Source organism: Oncorhynchus nerka, linkage group LG9a, assembly GCF_034236695.1.
Source record: "Oncorhynchus nerka isolate Pitt River linkage group LG9a, Oner_Uvic_2.0, whole genome shotgun sequence".
NCBI classification, from domain to species: Eukaryota; Metazoa; Chordata; class Actinopteri; order Salmoniformes; family Salmonidae; genus Oncorhynchus; species Oncorhynchus nerka.
The window spans coordinates 3,554,475-3,574,253 of record NC_088404.1 but is presented as its reverse complement, the minus strand read 5'-3'; the positions used below and the strand labels follow the sequence as shown (position 1 = coordinate 3,574,253).

Here is a 19,779-nt window from a genome sequence, read left to right as displayed (position 1 = left end):
ACCAGTGACTGGGTCAGGGTCATCATGTGACCAGTGACTGGGTCAGGTTCATCATGTGACCAGGGACTGGGTCAGGTTCATCATGTGACCAGGGAATGGGTCAGGTTCATCATGTGACCAGTGAATGGGTCAGGTTCATCATGTGACCAGTGACTGGGTCAGGTTCATCATGTGACCAGTGACTGGGTCAGGTTCATCATGTGACCAGTGAATGGGTCAAGTTCATCATGTGACCAGTGTTAGGACAGCCAATATCAAACCATTGCAAAAAAGTGTTGCTATATGTTTTTCTACAGTGTTCAGTAATGAATACCACCCTGACCATGCAGTGTTATTGACTATCATGGCTATTGACATGTTATTCTGTCTTCCTCTACTGAACTGTTAGAGTAACAATAATATATTATATATTACTAATGTCCTGTCTTCCTCCCAGACTGTTAGAATGGCTGCCTGATGTGCAGGAGGACGTGGGATGGATCGGAGAACAAACGATTAAGATGCTACAGTGTGCTGTGACACGGGCCACCAAGACTGTGTCCAACAGGGTCTCTGCAAAGTGAGATGCCAACCACACACTCACCACACACACCACGCACGCACACACCACACACACACACACCACGCACGCACATACCACACACACGCACACACCACACGCACACACACACCACACACGCACACACACCACACACACACACCACGCACGCACACGCACGCACACACTCTGACAGACCGACAGACCGACAGACACCACACACACACACACACACACCACACACACACCACACACACACACGCACACACACACACACACCACACACACTCTGACAGACCGACAGACCGACAGACACCACACACACACACACACACACACCACACACACACCACACACCACACACGCGCACACACACACACACACCACACACACTCTGACAGACCGACTCACATGTTTGTTCAAGTTAGTTTATTAGTCATATACACCTAATGTAGGTGGCGTACACAGTGCAGTGAAATGCTTCCTTGTAGGTTAACCTCGCGACAACGTAGCAACAATAGAACAAGTCAGTAGCTAAGTGAACGTAGCAACAATAGAACATGTCAGTAGCTAAGTGAACGTAGCAACAATAGAACAAGTCAGTAGCTAAGTGAACGTAGCAACAATAGAACAAGTCAGTAGTTAAGTGAACGTAGCAACAATAGAACAAGTCAGTAGCTAAGTGAACGTAGCAACAATAGAACAAGTCAGTAGCTAAGTGAACGTAGCAACAATAGAACAAGTCAGTAGCTAAGTGAACGTAGCAACAATAGAACAAGTCAGTAGCTAAGTGAACGTAGCAACAATAGAACAAGTCAGTAGCTAAGTGAACGTAGCAACAATAGAACAAGTCAGTAGCTAAGTGAACGTAGCAACAATAGAACAAGTCAGTAGCTAAGTGAATGTAGCAACAATAGAACAAGTCAGTAGCTAAGTGAATGTAGCAACAATAGAACAAGTCAGTAGCTAAGTGAATGTAGCAACAATAGAACAAGTCAGTAGCTAAGTGAACGTAGCAACAATAGAACAAGTCAGTAGCTAAGTGAATGTAGCAACAATAGAACAAGTCAGTAGCTAAGTGAATGTAGCAACAATAGAACAAGTCAGTAGCTAAGTGAATGTAGCAACAATAGAACAAGTCAGTAGCTAAGTGAACGTAGCAACAATAGAACAAGTCAGTATAAGTGAACGTAGCAACAATAGAACAAGTCAGTAGCTAAGTGAACGTAGCAACAATAGAACAAGTCAGTAGCTAAGTGAACGTAGCAACAATAGAACAAGTCAGTAGTTAAGTGAACGTAGCAACAATAGAACAAGTCAGTAGCTAAGTGAACGTAGCAACAATAGAACAAGTCAGTAGCTAAGTGAACGTAGCAACAATAGAACAAGTCAGTAGCTAAGTGAACGTAGCAACAATAGAACAAGTCAGTAGCTAAGTGAACGTAGCAACAATAGAACAAGTCAGTAGCTAAGTGAACGTAGCAACAATAGAACAAGTCAGTAGCTAAGTGAACGTAGCAACAATAGAACAAGTCAGTAGCTAAGTGAATGTAGCAACAATAGAACAAGTCAGTAGCTAAGTGAATGTAGCAACAATAGAACAAGTCAGTAGCTAAGTGAACGTAGCAACAATAGAACAAGTCAGTAGCTAAGTGAACGTAGCAACAATAGAACAAGTCAGTAGCTAAGTGAACGTAGCAACAATAGAACAAGTCAGTAGCTAAGTGAATGTAGCAACAATAGAACAAGTCAGTAGCTAAGTGAATGTAGCAACAATAGAACAAGTCAGTAGCTAAGTGAATGTAGCAACAATAGAACAAGTCAGTAGCTAAGTGAATGCTAAGTAATTAAGTGGATGAAATGGTACAAAGAAAATAAAAGCTCAATTAATAAAATGTGACATTTTGAGCAAACAAATTAACAGTTAAAACTAAAATACACCAAAACAAGCGAAGAGGAGTGGAGTGGGGTGGGGTGGAGTGGAGTGGGGTGGAGTGGAGTGGGGTGGAAAAAACTAACTTTCTGTATGTACTCAAAATACTCTTCCGTGTCCCTCGTATCCCTCTAGGTTTTCCTACAGACACTTTATAATCCTCCATCAATCTAAAGCCCTACTTACATCAGCTGATGTCACAAAGTGCTGTACAGAAACCCAGCCTAAACCCCCAAACAGCAAGCAATGCAGGTGTAGAAGCACGGTGGCTAGGAAAAGCTCCCTAGAAAGGCCAGAACCTAGGAAGAAACCTAGAGAGGAACCAGGCTATGAGGGGTGGCCGGTCCTCTTCTAGCTGTGCCGGGTGGAGATTATAACAGAACATGGACAAGATGTTCAAATTTTCATAAATGACCAGCATGGTCAAATAATAATAATCACGGTAGTTGACGAGGGTGCAACAGGTTGGCTTTTCATAGCCGATCATTCAGAGTATCTCTACCTCTCCTGCTTGCTGTCTCTAGAGAGTTGAAAACAGCAGGTCTGGGACAGGTAGCACGTCCGGTGAACAGGTCAGGGTTCCATAGCCGCAGGCAGAACAGTTGAAGCTGGAGCAGCAGCACGACCAGGTGGACTGGGGACAGCAAGGTGTCATCAGGCCAGGTAGTCTTGAGGCATGGTCCTAGGGCTCAGGTCCTCCGAGAGAGAGAAAGAAAGAGGGAGAATTAGAGAGAGCATACTTAAATTCACACAGGACACTGGATAAGACAGGAGAAATACGCCAGATATAACAGACTGACTCTAGCCGACACATAAACTACTGCAGCATAAATACAGGAGGGGTCGGGAGACACTGTGGCCCCGTCCGACGATACAGGGCCAAACAGGCAGGATATAACCCCACCCACTTTACCAAAGCACAGCCCCCACATCACTAGAGGGATATCTTCAACCACCAACTTACCATCCTGAGAGCGGGGCCGAGTATAGCCCACGAAGAGCTCCCCCACGGCACAAACCCGGAGGGGGTGCCAAACCGGACAGGAAGATCAAGTCAGTGACTCAACCCACTCAAGTGATGCACCCCTCCTAGGGACGGTATGAAAGAGCACCAGTAAGCCAGTAACTCAGCCCCTGTAATAGGGTTTGAAGCAGAGAATCCCAGTGGAAAGAGGGGAACCGGCCAGGCAGAGACAGCAAGGGCAGTTTGTCGCTCCAGTGACTTTCCGTTCACCTTCACACTCCTGGGCCAGACTACACTCAATCATTGGACCTACTGAAGAGAGGAGTCTTTAGTAAAGACTTAAAGGTTGAGACTGAGTTTGCGTCTCTCACATGGGTAGGCAGACCATTCTATAGAAATGGAGCTCTGGAGGAGAAAGCCCTGCCTCCAGATGTTTACTTAGAAATTCTATGGACAGTAAGGAGGCCTGCGTCTTGTGTCCGTAGCGTACGTGTAGGTATGTACGGCAGGACCAAATCAGAAAGATAGGTAGGAGCAAGCCCTTGTAATGCTTTGTAGGTTAGCAGTAAAACCTTGAAATCAGACCTAGTCTTAACAGGAAGCCAGTGTAGGGAGGCTAGTTATTACTGGAGTAATATGATCAAATTTTTTGGTTCTAGTCAGGATTCTAGCAGCCGTATTTAGATGGAAAAAAGCTGTTCTTGAAACAGTCTTGATATGTTCGTCAAAAGAGAGATCAGGGTCCAGAGTAACGCGAGGTCCTTCACAGTTGTATTTGAGATGACTGTACAACCATCAAGATGAATTGTCAGACCCAACAGAAGATCTCTTTGTGTCTTGGGACCTAGAACTAGCATCTCTGTTTTGTCAGAGTTTAAAAGTAAAACATTTGCTGCCATCCACTTCCTTATGCCTGAAACACAGGTTTCCAGGGAGGGCAATTTTGGGGCTTCACCATGTTTCATCGAAATGTTGTCCGCATAGCAATGAAAGTTAACATTATGTTTCCGAATGACATCCTCAAGAGGTAAAATATATAGTGAAGACAATAGTGGTCCTAAAACGGAGCCTTGAGGAACACCGAAATGTACAGTTGATTTGTCAGACGACAAACCATCCACAGAGACAAACTGATATCTTTCCGACAGATAAGATCTAAACCAAGCCAGAACTTGTCCGTGTAGACCAATTTGAGTTTCCAATCTCTCCAAAAGAATGTGGTGATCGATGGTATCAAAAGCAGCACTAAGGTCTAGGAGCACGAGGACAGATGCAGAGCCTCGGGTCTGACGCCATTAAAAGGTCATTTACCACCTTCACAAGTGCAGTCTCAGTGCTATGATGGGGTCTAAAACCAGACTGAAGCATTTCGTATACATTGTTTGTCTTCAGGAAGGCAGTGAGTTGCTGCGCAACATCTTTTTCAAAAACATTTGAGAGGAATGGGAGATTTGATAAAGACCGATAGTTTTAAAAATATTTTCTGGGTCAAGGTTTGGCTTTTTTAAGAGAGGCTGCCACTTTTAGTGAGTTTGGTACACATCCGGTGGATAGAGAGCCATTTATTATGTTCAACATAGGAGGGCCAAGCACAGGAAGCAGCTCTTTCAGTAGTTTAGTTGGAATAGGATCCGGTATGCAGCTTGAAGGTTTAGAGGCCATGATTATTTTCATCAATGTGTCAAGAGATACAGGATTAAAAAACTTGAGTGTCTCCATTGATCCTAGGGCCTGGCAGAGTTGTGCAGACTCAGGACAACTGAGCTTTGGAGAAATATGCATATTTAAAGTGGAGTCCATAATTTGCTTTCTAATTATCATGAGCTTTTCATCAAAGAAGTTCACGAATTTATCACTGCTGAAGTGAAAGCCATCCTCTCAATACTGCTTTTTAGTTAGCTTTGCGACAGCATCAAAAATATTCTGCTCAATTAAGTTGAAAAAATAGGATGATCGAGCAGCAGTGAAGGCTCTTCGATACTGCACGGTACTGTCTTTCCAAGCTAGTTGGAAGACTTCCAGTTTGGTGTAGCAGCAGTGAGGGCTCTTCGATACTGCACGGTACTGTCTTTCCAAGCTAGTTGGAAGACTTCCAGTTTGGTGGAGCAGCAGTGAGGGCTCTTCGATACTGCACGGTACTGTCTTTCCAAGCTAGTTGGAAGACTTCCAGTTTGGTGTAGCAGCAGGGAGGGCTCTTCGATACTGAACGGTACTGTCTTTCCAAGCTCGTCGGAAGACTTCCAGTTTGGTGTGGCACCATTTCCGTTCCAATGTTCTGGAAGCTTGCTTCAGAGCTCGGGTATTTTCTGTATACCAGGGAGCTAGTTTCTTATGACAAATGTTTTTAGGGGTGCGACTATATCTTGAGTATTGCTATGGTTACATGAAGTTCCACAGTTAGCTGGTTAACTGATTTTTGTCCTCTTGATGTCCTTGGGTAGGTGGAGGGAGTCTGGAAGGGCATCAAGGAATCTTTGTGTTGTCTGAGAATTTATAGCACGGCATTTGATGCTCCTTGGTTGGGGTCTGAGCAGATTATTTGTTGCGATTGCACACGTAATAAAATGGTGGTCCGATAGTCCAGGATTATGAGAAAAAACATTAAGATCCACAACATTTTTTCCACCGGAGAAGACTGTGACAGTGAGTAGGTCCGGAGACATGTTGGACAAAACCCACTGAGTCGATGATGGCTCCGAAAGCCTTTTGGAGTGGGTCTGTGGACTTTTCCACGTGAATATTAGTCACCAAAGATTAGAATATTATCTGCTATGACTACAAAGTCCGATTAGGAATTCAGGGAACTCAGTGAGTAACACTGTATATGGCCCAGGAGGCCTGGTAACAGTAGCTATAAACAGTGATTGAGTAGGCTGCATAGATTTCATGACTAGAAGCTCAAAAGACAAAAACGCAGTCTTTTTTTGTTTTTGTAAATTCAAATTTGGTATCGTAAATGTTATGTCCCTCGTATCCCTCTAGGTTTTCCTATAGACACTTTTCCACACTCTCACTTTAAGCCCGTATGCCCTCATAATGTATTGAGTCTCTCTCTCTCTAGGTTTTCCTACCAGTTGGAGCTGCGTCACTGCCAGTCCCTGCCTGCCCAGCTCATCCCTGCCAGCCTGCTCCCAAGATGGGTGAGTGGAGGCAGCTCCTCTATCCTGGATGTTATCAGTCGTTTGGACCAGTACCAGAGGCAGCTGCTGCCGGGCTTCTTCTGTGTTAACCTGGACCTCCAGGGTTCCTTCTACACCAGGGGTCCCACAGGAGGGAGCCCAGTCCCAGGAGGGTCCACCAGAGCTGGGGAAGGAGGACCAGGACCAGCCTTGTCTCTTACATCCCCCATCATAAACCAAGAGGAGGTAGAGGGGATGGGGCTGATGATGAGGAGGCTCAGTGAAAACCACAACTCTACTGCGGCTCTTCCAGCCTCACTATAGTAATATAATGTATGCCATTCAGGAGACACTGAGGGCCCCCTGGGGGGGGTGACCATTTAGTATTACAGACAGATTCTAATAACAACCCAGGTAGACAGGTAGAACAGGTAGAACAGCCAGGTAGACACACCTTCAAATTAAAGGGACAGTACACCAACGTGTGTCATCTCATCATCGATGACACAGTGCCTTGTTCGCTAACATTTTATTCACTCACCTGCCCATTGGGATGCCGAGGATACCCACTCACCTGCCCATTGGGATGCCGAGGATACCCACTCACCTGCCCATTGGGATGCCGAGGATACCCACTCACCTGCCCATTGGGATGCCGAGGATACCCAGGAACCTGCCCATTGGGATGCCGAGGATACCCAGGAACCTGCCCATTGGGATGCCGAGGATACCCAGGAACCTACAAGGAACCGCCGATCTGCATCGTGTCAATGTGACTTTTACAAAATATATTAAAGTCATGAAGATAATAAACAGTAAAAAGTATTTACTGTTGACTGTTGATACCAAACATGTTCAAGGACTAGGGATGTTACCGATGAACCGTTTAACCGGTTAGCCCGACCGGAAATACATTTCACCCGGGTCATGCTTATCGGTCTATAGGTTCATTTGAACAATTTTGTGGAATTAAAATTGCCACGTGTGTATTTCCATTTAGTAATCATGCATTTTATTTGTCACATGCAGCGCACAGCACACAGAGACTAGTTAGAGGAGATGAATACTACCTGTCAGACAGCGACAGAGTAGCTCCTGTAGGCTACTGTAGTGAAGCCTGCTGTTGGAAGCCCAGTCATTGGTCATCCCAGTCATTGGTCAGCCCAGTCATTGGTCAGCCCAGTCATTGGTCAGCCCAGTCATTGGGCAGCTCAGATGCATAGGCTATAGTCATAGGCTATAGTCTGCCTACCAGCTGGAGACAGTATAATGTAATGTGGAGACAGTATAATGTAATGTGAGCTGGAGACAGTATAATGTAACGTGGAGACAGTATAATGTAACGTGGAGACAGTATAATGTAATGTGGAGACAGTATAATGTAACGTGAGCTGGAGACAGTATAATGTAATGTGGAGACAGTATAATGTAATGCATCCATCCGTAGCAACATGGAATCAATTATTACATAAAGACTTCCTCATGCCGTTAACCAGCATTTCTCTCCTGTTCTATTGGTTTTCATATCAACTTTCTGTCGTTGTCCAGAAGCCAAATGCACAATCCTGGTCATAATAACAACCCATCCTGGTCATGTTAACAACCCACCCTGGTCATGTTATCAACCCATCCTGGTCATGTTAACAACCCATATTAACAACCCATCCTGGTCATGTTAACAACCCATCCTGGTCATATTATCAACCCATCCTGGTCATATTATCAACCCATCCTGGTCATATTATCAACCCATCCTGGTCATATTATCAACTCATCCTGGTCATAATAACAACCCATCCTGGTCATATTATCAACCCATCCTGGTTATATTATCAACCCATCCTGGTCATATTATCAACCCATCCTGGTCATATTATCAACCCATCCTGGTCATAATAACAACCCATCCTGGTCATATTATCAACCCATCCTGGTCATATTATCAACCCATCCTGGACATATTATCAACCCATCCTGGTCATATTAACAACCCATCCTGGTCATATTATCAACCCATCCTGGTCATAGTATCAACCCATCCTGGTCATATTAACAACCCATCCTGGTCATATTATCAACCCATCCTGGTTATATTATCAACCCATCCTGGTCATATTATCAACCCATCCTGGTCATATTATCAACCCATCCTGGTTATATTATCAACCCATCCTGGTCATATTATCAACCCATCCTGGTCATAATAACAACCCATCCTGGTCATATTATCAACCCATCCTGGTCATATTATCAACCCATCCTGGACATATTATCAACCCATCCTGGTCATATTAACAACCCATCCTGGTCATATTATCAACCCATCCTGGTCATAGTATCAACCCATCCTGGTCATATTAACAACCCATCCTGGTCATATTATCAACCCATCCTGGTTATATTATCAACCCATCCTGTTCATATTATCAACCCATCCTGGTCATATTATCAACCCATCCTGGTTATATTATCAACCCATCCTGGTCATATTATCAACCCATCCTGGTCATATTATCAACCCATCCTGGTCATATTATCAACCCATCCTGGACATATTATCAACCCATCCTGGTCATATTAACAACCCATCCTGGTCATATTATCAACCCATCCTGGTCATAGTATCAACCCATCCTGGTCATATTAACAACCCATCCTGGTCATGTTATCAACCCATCCTGGTTATATTATCAACCCATCCTGGTCATATTATCAACCCATATTAACAACCCATCCTGGTCATATTATCAACCCATCCTGGTCATATTATCAACCCATCCTGGTCATATTATCAACCCATCCTGGTCATATTAACAACCCATCCTGGTCATATTAACAACCCATCCTGGTCATATTATCAACCCATCCTGGTCATAGTATCAACCCATCCTGGTCATGTTAACAACCCATCCTGGTCATGTTATCAACCCATCCTGGTTATATTATCAACCCATCCTGGTCATATTATCAACCCATCCTGGTCATATTAACAACCCATCCTGGTCATGTTATCAACCCATCCTGGTTATATTATCAACCCATCCTGGTTATATTATCAACCCATCCTGGTCATATTAACAACCCATCCTGGTCATGTTATCAACCCATGCTGGTTATATTATCAAACCATCCTGGTCATATTATCCACCCATCCTGGTTATAGTCTCATCCATCATCTCATCTGATCTCTTCTGATCTGATCTATTTTCCACCGTGTCTTATATTGACATGTACTACTTATTATTATTATTATTATTATTAGGGTGGCAGGTAGCCTAGTGGTTAGAGGAGGCAGGTAGCCTAGTGGTTAGAGGAGGCAGGTAGCCTAGTGGTTAGAGGAGGCAGGTAGCCTAGTGGTTAGAGGAGGCAGGTAGCCTAGTGGTTAGAGGAGGCAGGTAGCCTAGTGGTTAGAGGAGGCAGGTAGCCTAGTGGTTAGAGGAGGCAGGTAGCCTAGTGGTTAGAGGAGGCAGGTAGCCTAGTGGTTAGAGGAGGCAGGTAGCCTAGTGGTTAGAGCAGGTAGCCTAGTGGTTAGAGGCAGGTAGCCTAGTGGTTAGAGGAAGTAGCCTAGTGGTTAGAGCAGGTATCCTAGTGGTTAGAGGCAGGTAGCCTAGTGGTTAGAGGAGGTAGCCTAGTGGTTAGAGGAGGTAGCCTAGTGGTTAGAGCAGGTAGCCTAGTGGTTAGAGCAGGTAGCCTAGTGGTTAGAGGCAGGTAGCCTAGTGGTTAGAGCAGGTAGCCTAGTGGTTAGAGGCAGGTAGCCTAGTGGTTAGAGGCAGGTAGACTAGTGGTTAGAGGCAGGTAGACTAGTGGTTAGAGGCAGGTAGACTAGTGGTTAGAGGCAGGTAGACTAGTGGTTAGAGGCAGGTAGACTAGTGGTTAGAGGCAGGTAGACTAGTGGTTAGAGGCAGGTAGCCTAGTGGTTAGAGGAGGCAGGTAGCCTAGTGGTTAGAGGAGGCAGGTAGCCTAGTGGTTAGAGGAGGCAGGTAGCCTAGTGGTTAGAGGAGGCAGGTAGCCTAGTGGTTAGAGGAGGCAGGTAGCCTAGTGGTTAGAGGAGGCAGGTAGCCTAGTGGTTAGAGGAGGCAGGTAGCCTAGTGGTTAGAGGAGGCAGGTAGCCTAGTGGTTAGAGGCAGGTAGACTAGTGGTTAGAGGAGGCAGGTAGACTAGTGGTTAGATGAGGCAGGTAGCCTAGTGGTTAGAGGAGGCAGGTAGCCTAGTGGTTAGAGGAGGCAGGTAGCCTAGTGGTTAGAGGAGGCAGGTAGCCTAGTGGTTAGAGGAGGCAGGTAGCCTAGTGGTTAGAGGAGGCAGGTAGCCTAGTGGTTAGAGGAGGTAGCCTAGTGGTTAGAGGAGGTAGCCTAATGGTTAGAGCAGGTAGCCTAGTGGTTAGAGGAGGCAGGTAGCCTAGTGGTTAGAGGAGGCAGGTAGCCTAGTGGTTAGAGGAGGCAGGTAGCCTAGTGGTTAGAGGAGGCAGGTAGCCTAGTGGTTAGAGCAGGTAGCCTAGTGGTTAGAGGAGGTAGCCTAGTGGTTAGAGCAGGTAGCCTAGTGGTTAGAGCAGGTAGCCTAGTGGTTAGAGGAGGCAGGTAGCCTAGTGGTTAGAGGAAGCAGGTAGCCTAGTGGTTAATGTTGGACTTGTAACCAAAAGGTTGCAAGATCAAATCCCCAAGCTGACAAGGTACAAATCTGTTGTTCTGCCCCTGTTCCTAGGCCGTCATTGTAAAAGGGAATTTATTCTTAACTGACTTGCCTAGTTTATATGATCTAAAGTCAATAAGATGACAAAGGAGGGATATCCCTCTTACTTATTTCTATTGAGTCATGATGATGACCACATCACCTGTTTAGGCCCTCTGCCTTTTCTTGGAGCTGAAAATAAATGGGCCAGTCACGAAGATGACCCTACTTTGATGTGACTCAAACTGAACGTTCTAGATTAGAACAGGAGTTATGCTTTGTGATTATATTACATTACTTCTATGGCCAGTTTCCCAGACACAGATTAATTTAGCCCGGGAACTTAATATATATATATATATATTTTTAAGTATTTCAATTGAGATTAGTTAGTCCAGAACTCACGTTACATTACTAAATCTAACTGAAGAACCAACCTGACTGTTTCTACTATTGCTAAATTAAAATAAATTAAAAAAATATATATATTCTTCAAATCTAATATATTTATATAGCCCTTCGTACATCAGCTGATATCTCAAAGTGCTGTACAGAAACCCAGCCTAAAACACCAAACAGCAAGCAATCCTAGCACGGTGGCTAGGAAAAACTCCCTAGAAAGGCCAGAACCTAGGAAGGAACCTAGAGAGGAACCAGGCTATGTGGGGTGGCCAGTCCTCTTCTGGCTGTGCCGGGTGGAGATTATAACAGAACATGGTCAAGATGTTCATAAATGACCGGCATGGTCAAATAATAATAATCACAGTAGTTGTCGAGGGTGCAACAAGTCAGCACCTCAGGAGTAAATGTCAGTTGGCTTTTCATAGCCAATCATTTAGAGTATCTCTACCACTCCTGCTGTCTCTAGAGAGTTGAAAACAGGCGGTCTGGGACAGGTAGCACGTCCTTCTTTCCCGTCTAAACCATTTAAGAGAAACAAACCGTATTTTAAGCTAGAATCGTACAGTGTGACAGGGCCACAGACACAGAAGGGTTGTGATCATCAGAGGGATGACTATAAGGGACTCTATGCAGTACCTGTCTCTCTGTATGACCAATGACTATAAGAGACTCTATGCAATGCATGTGCCAACCAATGCAGTATTCATTTTGAACCAATTGTACTGTTTCTTTGTGCCACTTTCTATAGGTCAACTTGTTTTGCTAATATTTATTAATAACCCGACAATACCTTTCTATTACAGTATTTAAAAATGTACCACGGACACATGATTCTGTCTTACCAACAAACGATCAGCATGACTCTGAAATATACAATGAGATGGGAATAGATGTTAATAATAATACGAAATAGAAGAATTTACATGAATGAACACATGGGATAACTATTGAAAATAGACATGTGTTTTGTTGTTAGTTTAGTATGAATGTTGTTTTTCATTTCTTTTATTACACACATTGGTCAATACTGAATCACAATGCCAGTGAACGATGGATGGTTCACTGCATACAGTATATCCTTAAACTGTAGATGAAATTAAATAAATTATGGGTTCTGGATTTAAAATAAATATAAACGCTTAAAATGTTTACTTCATTTTGGATTTTTTTTGTTGTCTTTAATTACTTTCAATAAAATGTTAATTAATGTTAAATTGATTTAATATTTATTATTAAAAAATATATATATAGCAGAGAATCATGTGTTTGTCATAGGAAATTATATAAAAAGTTTAACTTTCCATGACCTCTCAAATAATATTTTCCAATTATAGGTTCTCAAGGGCCAACTGTTGACGTCCCAGTTCATGTTCTGTGCAGGCTACAGTCTGTTTCTGTTTTGCCTAGGCTAATGTTGAAGCTTTATAATATTTGCATTACACACAGGACAGCTTATCCATGTTGGGGTAAAAGCCTGCGTGGGAGTTTTGCAACGCAATAGTCATACCTGGGGTCTATTCATTACGCAGATTCTATTGCAAAAACGTTTCTTAAACGGAAGCAAACTGAACGAAACGGGAGTGAGCTAAATGAACATGTTCAATAGTAACACGTTTAGCGTTGTTAGCTTCCGTTTGGTAGTTAAACGGTAAACGGTTTCCGTAATGAATACACCTCTGGAGAATCCTTTCTGAAGTTGGGTTGGTAGCCTACGGTCGTGTTGCTACGGCCAGGGGGCGTAGTCTCTCCGAGAGGAGCTGCTGCTGCTCCACTTTGGCTCTCCCCGCGACATCAACTGACTCTACCCGGGACAGACCGAAGAAGATGGCGGCCACGGACCGTTCCCGGTCTGAAGCTGCAAAGCAGCGACGGCAGGATCAGTTACAGCGATGGCTGGGCTCGGAAACCGATCAGACGGGACCGGGGACGCGGGACGGGTCGACGGGAACCGGGACGCGGCGGGCCCGGGTTCGGTTCGCTCAGGGAGCCGTGTTTATGGCAGCCTGTTCGGCCGGGGACAGAGAGGAGGTAGCGGCGCTCCTACGACAGGGCGCTGACATCAACCACGCCAATATAGACGGACTGACAGCGCTTCACCAGGTATTTAACTCGTTAGAAAGTAGTTCCACTGTTGCAGGCTGGTGTTTGGGGAACCTAGTGGTAATGGCGGGTTGAAACTATGTAACGATCTGTGTTGTATCCTACCGCCAAACAAACATGTCCACATAGCTACTGTAACAAAGTAACCCTTTGATCAAATTAAACATCGACAAGTAACATTAACTCAACTTTTAATCATACTCAAATCAGTGGTTTGAATGTTTATAAAACTACACAACTTGTTTATCGTGATGTTGGAACATTGTCATGATAATTCCGGTGTGTGTGTGTGTGTGCGCGCGCTAAAGTAGATTCATTGGAACTGTTGCCTTCCAAGTGTGTGTGTGTGTGTGTGTGTGTGTGTGTTCTCTCTCTCTCGGATGAACTGACACAAGACTGGAAAAGGCGGCTGCTAGTCAGATGACTCCTACCCTGCCATTAGGCTTGTTTACACTGAGTTGCACTGGGGGTCGGAACGCAATCATGGTTATATTAAGACGCCACAGAACAGGGATATGAGTAGGAACACTTACCTCATTGCAGGGATAGAATCAGAGCCATGAAGGCTTTTCTGCATGCTTCCTATCCAAAACAGTTCAGAATAGTAGGCGCATATATTATGTCATTGCTACATTTTTATTTTGGATTTTTATTTTTTTTGAAGTTCATTTACTGAATTTCTATACAACAACAACAACAACAACAACAACAAAAATGCTATTTGGAGAGTAGCAAAACATATCCCCAGCCAGTATCCCCGTTGAAGGTTCCTTCACCTCAGTCCACCTATAAACATATTGTCTATTAGCTATACAATTGTAAAGTTATATCCCTGAAAGGGGGGGAAATGATTGACACGTAGCATCAGCGACTGTTCAGTCAGGCGTAATGATGAGAGCTCTTCTTTGTCGACACCCATTCAGCATCGTTCACACCCTCTTTAAGCTTTAGCCCCACCCATTCAGCATCGTTCACACCCTCTTTAAGCTTTAGCCCCACCCATTCAGCATCGTTCACACCCTCTTTAGCTTTAGCCCCCTCTTTACAGCTTTAGCCCCACCCATTCAGCATCGTTCACACCCTCTTTAAGCTTTAGCCCCACCCATTCAGCATCGTTCACACCCTCTTTAAGCTTTAGCCCCACCCATTCAGCATCGTTCACACCCTCTTTAAGCTTTAGCCCCACCCATTCAGCATCGTTCACACCCTCTTTAAGCTTTAGCCCCACCCATTCAGCATCGTTCACACCCTCTTTAAGCTTTAGCCCCACCCATTCAGCATCGTCCACACCCTCTTTAAGCTTTAGCCCCACCCATTCAGCATCGTTCACACCCTCTTTAAGCTTTAGCCCCACCCATTCAGCATCGTTCACACCCTCTTTAAGCTTTAGCCCCACCCATCTCTTTAAGGGTTTACATGTGAGGCAACAAAAGCCTCCTTCACTCAAGCTGCCAAACTTACCATCATAAAACGGACTATCCTACCGATCCTTGACTTTGGTGATGTCATTTACAAAATAGCCTCCAACACCCTACTCAGCAAACTGGATGTAGTCTATCACAGTGCCATACGTTTTCACCAAAGCCCCATATACTACCCACCACTACGACCTGTATGCTCTCGTTGGCTGGTCCTCGCTACATATTCGTCGCCAAACCCACTGGCTCCAGGTCATCTATAAGTCTTTGCTAGGTAAAGCTCCGCCTTATCTCAGCTCACTGGTCACCATATTAACACCCACCCGTAGCACGCGCTCCAGCAGGTATATTTCACTGGTCACCCCCAAAGCCAACACCTCCTTTGGCCGCCTTTCCTTCCAGTTCTCTGCTGCCAATGACTGGAAGAAATTGCAAAAATCACTGAAGCTGGAGACTCACATCTCCCTCTCTAACTTTAAGCATTGGCTGTCAGAGCAGCTCACAGATCACTGCACCTGTACATAGTCCATCTGTAAATAGCCCATCTGTAAATAGCCCATCTGTAAATAGCCCATCTGTAAATAGCCCATCTGTAAACAGCCCATCTGTAAATAGCCCATCCATCCAACTACCTACCTCATCCCCATATTTGTTTTGGTTTTTCTGCTCTTATGCACACCAGTATTTCTACTTGAACATCCTCATCTGCTCATTTATCACGCCAGTGTAAATTGCTAAATTGTAATTACTTCGCTACTATCGGCCTATTTATTGCCTTACCTCCTCATGCCGTTTGCACACACTGTATATAGACTTTCTTTTTTTCCTATTGTGTTATTGACTGAACGCTTGTTTACTCCATGTGTAACTCTGTTGTTGTTGTTGTCTGTTCACACTGCTATGCTTTATCTTGGCCAGGTCGCAGTTGTAAATGAGAACTTGTTCTCAACTAGCCTACCTGGTTAAATAAAGGTGAAATAAACATTTCAAAAAGACTGTATTGTATTTTAGTCAATGCCACTCCTACATAGCTCAATCTAATATTTATATATTTTTTCTTAATAGCAATTTGTTTTACTTGTAGGACAGTGGCATTTTATTTGAAATGAAAGGTGCTTTAATTGACTCTGGTCAGCCAGTTGACTGCCTGCCCTTTCTTCGAGTCTCTAGTTGACATGATGGAAGATCCCTCAACTTCTAGTGAATCATTTCTTTTCATTTCAACAACTTTCTTCTTGTGATGCGCAAGATAGTTTTTTTTACATCAATCTACTAGAGCTGACTTACTTGATCCTGGTCCTCTGCAGCATCTTTCAAGGCCATGATTCTATACATTCTATACACTGGATATTATTTTAATGAGATCTGCCCCCAAGCGAGACCAAATTTGAACCAATCATAGATGTCTATGTTTCACAAGTTAAGACATCAAAGTGCAGTAGAGCATAATACAGTACTTAAAACAAATAAAAATGTACCTTTTATTTTACTAGGCAAGTCAGTTAAGAACAAATTCTTATTTTCAATGACAGCCTAGGAACAGTGGGACCTTGTCAGCTCGGGGATTTGAACTTGCAACCTTCCGGTTACTAGTCCAACGCTCTAACCACTAGGCTACCCTGCCGCCCCGTTATAGTATACTCGACTCTAGTGTGTCGCTACTGTGTACTTTACTGAACAATACTCTACTTTTCTGTACAATCTTGTGAACCCAACTGTGGTTTGTGACTACTATGATTTTTTTTTATTGCGTCACCAATTCCGTTAACAATTTTCTGTTACCAACACTTACTAATACCTTACTAATACCTTACTACCTTACTAATACCTTACTAATACCTTACTAATACCTTACTAATACCTTTACAACTACCTTACTAATACCTTACTAATACCTTACTACCTTACTAATACCTTACTAATACCTTACTACCTTACTAATACCTTACTAATACCTTACTACCTTACAAATACCTTACAAATACCTTACTACCTTACTAATACCTTACTACCTTACTAATACCTTACAAATACCTTACTAATTAATACTTGTTACTTCTGTGGAGTTTCTTTATCCTCCCTACTAATGAAAATATGTGAGGTTTTGTAACGGAATTTCAAGACACGGGACAATGTTTATTTTTATACATTTTATTTTATGATTTTTTAAATATTTTTAAATACCCCCCAATTTGGTGATTACGATCTCATCGCTGCAACTCCCCATCGGGCTCAGGAGAGGCGAAGGTCGAGTCATGCGTCCTCCGAAACATGACCCCCAAACCGAATTTTTTTACCACCCACTCGCTTAACCCGGAAGCCAGCTGCATCAATGTCCCAGAGGAAACAACGTTCATCAAGAGGAGTCAAACAAGGTTGTCCACTATCGGCATATCTATTTACTATGGCCATCGAAATGTTAGCTATTAAATTCATATCCAACAATAATATCAAGGGCCTAGAAATCCAAGGCTTAAAAACAAAGGTGCCATTGTACGCTGATGATTCATGTTTTCTTTTAAATCCATAATTAGAATCCCTCCACAGCCTCAGAAGATCAAGATACTTTTTCTAACCTCTCTGGATTACAAGCAAATGATGATACAGTTGAAGTCGGAAGTTTATATAGACCTTAGCCAAATACATTTAGACTCAGTTTTTCACAATTCCTGACATTTAATCCTAGTAAAAATTCCCCGTCTTAGGTCAGTTAGGATCACCACTTTATTTTAAGAATGTCAGAATAATAGTAGAGAGAGTGATTTTATTTAAGCTTTTATTTCTTTCATCACATTCCCAGTGGGTCAGAAGTTTACATACACTCAATTAGTATTTGGTAGCATTGCCTTTAAATTGTTTAACTTGAGTCAAATGTTTCGGGTAGCTGTGTTCCAATATATTTCACTTGTGATTTTCATCAATAGGAAGATTTTCTAGGAAGATTTATGTCCGTTGCGTTATGCTAATTAGTGTCAGTCGATGATTACACTCTCGGACCCGGGATGGGGAGTCACAAGAAGTTTTAAAGGCATAGTCAACTTATTGTATGTAAACTTCTGACCCACTGGAATTGTGATACAGTGAATTATAAGTGAAATAATCTGTCTTGTAAACAATTGTTGGAAAAATTACTTGTGTCAAGCATAAAGTAGATGTCCTAACCGACTTGCCAAAACTATAGTTTGTTAACAAGAAATTTGTGGAGTGGTTGAAAAACTAGTTTTTATACTATTCAATTTAATCCACAAGACAAAAACTGAGCAAATAATACAACAAATATTGTGGTATAATCTTTATGAATTTTATCATAAACTCGACTGGTGGAGTTATGTGATACAGGTAACTAATGCATATGTAAATTACAACCAACTGGTGGAGTTATGTGATACAGGTAACTAATGCATATGTAAATTACAACCAACTGGTGGAGTTATGTGATACAGGTAACTAATGCATATGTAAATTACAACCAACTGGTGGAGTTATGTGATACAGGTAACTAATGCATATGTAAATTACAACCAACTGGTGGAGTTATGTGATACAGGTAACTAATGCATATGTAAATTACAACCAACTGGTGGAGTTATGTGATACAGGTAACTAAAGGTAACTAAAGGTAACTAAAGGTAACTAAAGCATATGTAAATTACAACCAATTTATGGCGGCATTTCTGCAAAAATGGAAGTGGAAAAAGTAAGGAACTTTTCTGTCAGCTCTGCATTAAAGACCATTAAAGAAAATGTGGATAAATAAAAAAGTTTACCAGTTTCATTTAAGGACTAAAACATTTACAGCTGTGCCATATAGATTGCAAAATAGTTGGGAATAGATTTTCCTGTGTACTTTGGATGGTGCCCTCATTGATTTGTGTCCTTGTTTAAAAATATCTGGCATCTGGATTGACGAAAATCTATCTTTCAAAAAGCGTGTTGATGAGTTAGTTTACAAATTATTATTATAATTTTTTAAATAGTCTTCTATAGGAAAAGGTTCTGTCTTTCATTAAAAAGCTGAAAACAACTAATTCAACATGCATATCGTCTGTGTGACTATGGGGATATCGTCTGTGTGACTATGGGGATATCGTCTGTGTGACTATGGGGATATCGTCTGTGTGACTATGGGGATATCGTCTGTGTGACTGGGGATATCGTCTGTTCGACTATGGGGATATCGTCTGTGTGATTATGGGGATATCGTCTGTGTGACTGGGGATATCGTCTGTGTGATTATGGGGATATCGTCTGTGTGATTATGGGGATATCGTCTGTGTGACTATGGGGATATCGTCTGTGTGACTGGGGATATCGTCTGTGTGATTATGGGGATATCGTCTGTGTGACTGGGGATATCGTCTGTGTGATTATGGGGATATCGTCTGTGTGACTATGGGGATATCGTCTGTGTGACTGGGGATATCGTCTGTGTGATTATGGGGATATCGTCTGTGTGATTATGGGGATATCGTCTGTGTGACTATGGGGATATCGTCTGTGTGACTATGGGGATATCGTCTGTGTGATTATGGGGATATCGTCTGTGTGACTATGGGGATATCGTCTGTTCGACTATGGGGATATCGTCTGTGTGACTATGGGGATATCGTCTGTGTGACTATGGGGATATCGTCTGTTGA

General features: G+C 43.0%; 2 protein-coding genes across 4 annotated transcripts in view; both read left to right on the top strand.

Moving 5' to 3' along the window:
• The window catches only part of LOC115125484 (patatin-like phospholipase domain-containing protein 2), a 36,927-nt gene extending 24,157 nt beyond the window's left edge, over positions 1–12,770 (top strand). Inside the window, exons 8-10 of one of the 3 annotated variants that reach the window (XR_010464652.1) lie at positions 437–559; positions 6,497–10,070; positions 10,178–12,770. Coding sequence is in view for 1 of the 3 variants with exons in the window: in XM_065022201.1 (XP_064878273.1) it covers positions 437–559; positions 6,497–6,878 (505 nt within the window). In the remaining 2 variants the exon portion in view is untranslated. Of the gene's footprint in view, positions 1–436; positions 560–6,496 lie in introns of all 3 variants that reach the window. The other 2 variants (XR_010464653.1, XM_065022201.1) reach the window with 2 other exon arrangements.
• Positions 12,771–13,339: 569 nt separating this feature from the next.
• The window catches only part of LOC115126020 (protein phosphatase 1 regulatory subunit 12A-like), an 82,196-nt gene continuing 75,756 nt past the window's right edge, over positions 13,340–19,779 (top strand). Inside the window, exon 1 of the mRNA XM_065022200.1 lies at positions 13,340–13,721. Coding sequence (XP_064878272.1) covers positions 13,446–13,721 — 276 coding nt within the window. The 5' untranslated portion in view covers positions 13,340–13,445. The remainder of the gene's footprint in view (positions 13,722–19,779) is intronic.